Below are 6,213 nucleotides of genomic sequence, written 5' to 3' on the forward strand. Positions count from 1 at the left end.
GATGGGGGTTTTACTTACTAGAAGGGTGTAGACTTTCCAATTTCCCGGGGGGGGGGGCTGGGGCTGGGCCAGAGGCATTGCTGTGCTAGGAGCAAGGGTGGCTCCCAGGGGAGGCTGAGCACTTTCCTGAAAATTTCGGCGGGGGCTGAAGCCCCGCCGCCCCCACGAAGATTACGCCTATGCGTAGTAAGGCCAATATATTCCTAATTTGCTCAAAAGCACCACTTCCTGTATCAAGTGACTGCTGGAAACAGGTCTCTGGACTGAAACCACCAATTTTTGGCTTACCAGTTCCCCCAACAGAGAACACAGATAGGGGAAGTGGTCCCTGTGACATTCAGACATGAACTGTTTATTCTTCTCAATCCCCACACATGGGGTTAAGCTTGCCAGCTGTGAAGATTTTTTTTGGGGGGGTGGAGACTGAGGAAGGTGGGGTTTGGGTAGGGGAGGGACATCAATGGGATACAATGATCCCCCATCCAAAGATGCCATTTTCTTCAGGTGAACTGATTTCTGGTGCCTGGAGATCATTTGTAATCCCAGGAGGTCACCACCTGAAAGTAGGCAACCCTACATGGGGTACCAGCTTTGATTGGGACTATGGTGTGCATGGAGAAGGGGCTTCGCCTCCCCCAATTTATCCTCAAAGTGAAATGATCTGTGCGGGGGGGGGAGGATACTCTAATGGATGGCTGAATCCAAAGACACTCTTCCTGACATAACAGTGCTTCTTTGGTGGAGGAGGAGGGGCTATATCATCCAGCTGCAGAGTCTTACTTTACTTCCTGATGCATTTATGAGGCACTCAGCTGGAGTGGGAAGAGTGAAATAGACCTTACTGTGAGCTTCATTGTGTTCTTCATATTTTGGATCCAATCTTGTAGAAACATTAAAGCAACGGAAGCACCTAGTCTGGACAGGGAATCTATAGAAAAAAAGACCACTTGGTCTGGCGCGTTATATGGGGAAATGAGCTACTTATGGGTTTAAGACCATAATGTTCTAGGGCAATAACTTCAGCTGATAAATACAAAAAAGGGACACACAGAGACAACTACAGCTTTTGGAAGGGAAACAATAAAAAGCTTGCTTGTGTGTGTGTATGTGCACATGCATGTGTAAAGTGTCATCATGTTGCACCAGACTCATGGTGAACCCATAGGGTTTTTAAGGCAAATGAGATGCGGAGGTGGTTTTCCATTGCCTTCCTCTGCAAACTCTTCCTTGGTTGTCTCCCATCCAAGTACCGAGACTTTTTAGCATCCAAGATTGGGCTGTACTATACCATTCCACATCCCCCCAACCCCAAGAGCTTGCTTAACTGAAATAAAATAATGAGGGACTCTTAAAAGGCACTTTGGCTTGTTTGTTTCCAAAGATGGGGAGAATGAATTACTGACACAAAGCTTGTTTTAAGTTGACCTGTGTTCTGTGAAAATGTACATTTAAATGGTAATTAAAAAACACAACAAAGCACAAAAAATGGATAGTGAGCTTCTTAGAGTAACCATTCAGTGCTAGCCCTCTCTTTCAGCCTTCAGGTTTTAGACATCATTGGCTTTGCAAGAGTGTGTTTCAAGAGCTCTGGTTTCCAGGCAACAAACACACACAAAGATACATACTTACTTTTCAGGAGTAAGATACTCATCATCTACAGCATCTGAAAACACAATGTTTTATTTATTAATTAGAAGATTTATATTCTGTCATTCTATTTAAAAATAAATGTTGTAATATACACTGGAAAAGTAGAATTTGGCAGTGAAGTGCTTATTTGTTCATCCTGGACAGAATTCCAAAAGACAAATATTGCAAACCATATTAACAAGTGGTTAACAAGAGTGCAAAGACTCAAACAGAAAGAAAAATACTATTATTCTCTGTATACTCCCCCCCCCGACTCTGGAGGCCAGGTCTACCACCCACAGAAAATAACATCCCTTTAGAGTTTAAAGGCCTTGCCCTGTAGAGGCAGCAGGAGTGGAGCGGGTAGGAGAGAAAGCCTGCCCCAGAACCCAGCTGGTCTGTGGGACATTGCGTAGAGCAGGGATGGCCAAACTTGCTTAACGTAAGAGCCACGTAAGAATAAACATCAGATGTTTGAGAGCCACAAGACATGAAAAAATATTACCTGTTTTTATTGAAAAATATGCAAATTTGCATTTTATTAACATTAAACGAGACTGCTAAAAATAAAAAGGGGTAAAAATAGATACTGATTATCTAAAATTTATTTGTCCAGTGATATTTATTTGTTTGCTGATGATATTTATTTTTCTAAGAGAGAGAGAGGTGGCAAGAAAGAGAGAGACAGAAACAGAAAGCAAATAGATGGGGCAGGGAGGGAGAGGTGGAAAGAAAGCAACGCAAGCCCCCAAGACAGGTGGCTTGGCTTGGAGAAGGGATTTAAAGAGACAGATGCCTTCTCCAAGCCAGCTGGCGGCGGGGCGGGGGGGGGGGGGGGGGGGTTGAGAACACATTTAAAGTTGCTTTCTTTCTCTGCTTCCCCCCCCCACCTCAAGCCTACCCAGGAAGAGGAAGACCGATTGGGAAGGCATGCCTCCCCTTCGCTTCCCCAGCCACCCTTTCTGGGAGCCACACAATATGTGTGAAAGAGCCGCATGTGGCTCCCGAGCTGCAGTTTGGCCACCCCTGGTGTAGAGGATGCTGTCATATGATGGGATTGACATGGGGACTGATTTGGGGAACAAAGGGGTAGGAGGAAGGCAATCTCAGGTTCAGTAATCATGGGTCCTGCCCAATTACAGCCAAGCCAGAATGGTGACTGCTGGCCTTTGTGAACAAAATGTACGTGCAGTATAATGTTCTACTGCCCCCAGAAGCACGGACACTTCCATGTCCATTTCTTAATTTTCTACACACCTAGAGACTGTTAGATATAGGACTATCCATAGTCCTACATGACTGTTAGATATAGTCTAACATAAAGACAGTCTGTATGCTTCTACCAGTGGTATAGCAGCTCCAAGGAGCCATTTGTGGTTAGAATAGGAGGAAGGGATTAACTTCATCTCTCCCAAGATATGGACTGCCCCCCACTTGCTAGTTAATTTAAAAAAAAACCTTGGAACTCCATTCACAGATCTCTCAGAGGTTCATATAGTTACACAGGATTGCCCAAAACCATGTGGTAGCTAGAGATCTCCTGGGATTACAACTGATCTCCAGGCTATAGAGATCAGCTCGCCTGGAGAAAATGGCTGCTTTGGAAGGTGGGCTCTATGGCATTATACCCCATTGAAGTCCCTCCCCAAACTCCACCCCCCAAATTTCCAGGGATTTCCCAACCCAGAGCTGGCAATCCTACAGTTACAGGAACTCAATGACACTTAACTGGATTTTGAACAAGTGTTTTCAAGGAAAAGTACAAAAATAATTTGGTAGGTGAAGTGAGACATTTTGATATCTGGTTCAGTGAATTCAAATGAAGTAGCTGAAAGAGACAGTTATTTTAGATTGCTGTTGCTGCATTATTTCTACAGAGTGTACTTTTAACTTTAAGTAGCTTGACTTTTTCACCAAAGGATTTTTGATGAAATACCATGAATGCTTCAAACTGAAAATCTCTTTAGAAAATTAAAAATGTGCCGAGGACAGTTGTCTATCTGTTACAATATGTGTTCCAGTAATGGCTGAGCAATCAGTCCATTTAATTAGTATTTCATCATTTTTAGCCCTGTTAATATATTGGCTTTCAAAGGACATCTTTTAAATAGGTCTTCCCTTTCAGCATTGCAGATTACCCAGCATACCTTAAAAAAAAACCACTACGTGATGTCTATAGTAATGAAATATTACTATAGCAAATACAACTGGAAGGATGGCTGGATAAAAGTGAAGAAAATATATTAGAATTACATATAAACAAGATACAGTTCTGGTTTAAGTCAGTGGCAGTTTTGCAAGCATATCATTGTAGTATTTTGTGATGGTTCTATTAACTACACTATTATAGCTATTAGCTATGGTCTTCAATACAGTTTTATTCATTCCATAATTCTAATCTATTAATTTTTGAGGAAGTATTTTAGGGATTTATTCACCAATTAAAATGGCTACATGTGCTTTCAAATCAGAATTTATGCTTGAAGTCTCTTCTCAATTTATGGCATATGTGGAGTTCTAGTTCACATGGATCTATTCCAAAATATAATCTAGACCATTTGGAATTCATACCTAACCTGAAATTGATATGGATCAATCCTAGGATTGCCAGACTCCCTGAATGTACTGCACATATATAAACATATGCATGTGGTAAGCATTCCACTGGCTGAATGCAGCTGTTAAAAATTGTATACACTATGTGCATAGAGAGGACCAGGACCACATCTGCTTGTCTATGTCCAATAGCTGCGTACCGACTAGAAACCAGATGTCTACAAATACAGTATTAGGATTCCCAAGCACTAGAAGATCCCATAGGGGTATACTCAGACATTTTGTAGGATTCACTGTAGATATTTGATCAAAGCCAGTGAGCATGATCCCACACTCCTCTCTATACAATCAGTGTACATGCTTTTGAAGGAATGCACAGGGCTACAGACAGGGGGCTAGTGTACTGGCCAAAGACTATGATTATAGTAGGGTCTCAGTCAGAACTCCAGTCTTGCTGCATAACAATAATGAAATCAGTTTACACCAGAGATAAGAGGCCTTCAGGAACAAAAGGGATGCATTTCAGTTCATATTTCTGGGTAAACAGTCATCTGACTTATTTCCAAACTGTGAACCAAATAGGGCTAAGCTAAACCATATATATATTTAAAAAGTACAAATATTTATTAAGGTGTACACATGTTAAAACTTTCCTGATTTAAAATTGCTTTGTCTAAGATCAGACTGTGAAAGCTTGTCCACTATACATACAAATGATGGGTAAAAACTTTCCTACTAAAGACCAAACGCTTTTCGGCCCCTAAGGGCCTTCCTCAGTGGTCACTATTATCTATATATTCTAGACACACATTCAAAGACCTGTTACAGAATTCTAGTACACATATAATTACACCAGATGTTGTTTCCTTGTCTACTTATAATTGGACTCCTGGTATTAGTGATGGGCCATAGGTATAGCCATATCACCTCCACAACTTATTCTGGTAACAGCGATTTTGTAGGTCTGAATGTGCGTCCCTCCATTTCACTTTGATGGAGGGACGCACATTCAGACCTACAAAATCACTGATTTGATGAGATTGGCCTTGCCTGGGGTATTCTGGCTATTCTTGATAGGCATTCCTAAAAAGTCAAGATTGTTACCAATCATCCAGCACAAGACAACATTCCTCCCCACCAAAGACAAACAAATTACCTTACCCAGCAGCTTTTGATGGAAGGCACTGAGATCCACCTTAGGAGGCCTTGGTGGTTTCTTTGGAGGAGGACCAAGTGACACAATGGAAGGAAGCAGTTTGTTTCTTGGAGCCTTGACCTCTCTGAGACAATGCGGTTTTTCTGTGCCAGAGTGAAGAGAAAATCTTAATGCTTTGCAAAAATAAATGAAGTAACTTTCATAGTGATACACTGTAAGTGAAGTAGTTCAAACTGAGGACTGGAAGGTAGCTAATGTCATTCCCATCTTTAAAAAGGGTTACAGAGGAGATCCGGGAAATTACAGGTCAGTCAGTCTGACGTCGATACCGGGTAAATTGGTGGAAACTGTTATTAAGGAAAGAATTAATAAGCACACTGATGAACAAAAACTATTGAGGCAGACTCAGCATGGGTTTTGTAAGGGAAGATCTTGTCTCACTAACCTGTTAGTGTTCTTTGAGGGAGTGAACAAAGATGTGGACAAGGGGGACCCAATAAATGTTGTTTACCTTGACTTCCAGAAAGCTTTTGATAAAGTTCTTCATCAAAGGCTCCTAAGTAACCTCAAAAATCACAGGATAAAAGGACAAGTCCTTTTGTGAATCAAAAACTTGCTAATTAATACGTAACAGAGAGTGAGTATAAATGGGCAATTTTCTCAGTGGAGGGTGGTAAGCAGTGGGGTACCACAGGGATCAGTACTTGGTCCGATGCTTTTTAACTTGTTCATTAATGATTTGGAGTTGGGAGTAAGCAGTGAAGTAGCTAAATTTGCGGATGATACAAAGTTGTTCAGGGTGGTGAAAACCAGGGAGGATTGTGAGGCACTCCAAAGGGATCTTTTGCGGATGGGCGAGTGGGTGTCAACAT

General features: G+C 41.7%; 1 protein-coding gene across 1 annotated transcript in view; it reads right to left on the reverse strand.

The window, feature by feature from the left end:
* Positions 1 to 6,213, reverse strand: part of LOC107118035 (chromosome unknown open reading frame, human C1orf168) — a 67,687-nt gene that overhangs the window by 44,146 nt on the left and 17,328 nt on the right. The window contains exons 3-4 of the mRNA XM_015420262.1: positions 5,347 to 5,484; positions 1,630 to 1,663 (exon numbers count right to left, since the gene is read on the reverse strand). Of these exons, the coding sequence (XP_015275748.1) occupies positions 1,630 to 1,663; positions 5,347 to 5,484 (172 nt within the window). The remainder of the gene's footprint in view (positions 1 to 1,629; positions 1,664 to 5,346; positions 5,485 to 6,213) is intronic.

This window comes from Gekko japonicus, unplaced genomic scaffold (genome assembly GCF_001447785.1).
Source record: "Gekko japonicus isolate JY-2015 unplaced genomic scaffold, Gekko_japonicus_V1.1 scaffold284, whole genome shotgun sequence".
Classification (NCBI taxonomy): Eukaryota; Metazoa; Chordata; class Lepidosauria; order Squamata; family Gekkonidae; genus Gekko; species Gekko japonicus.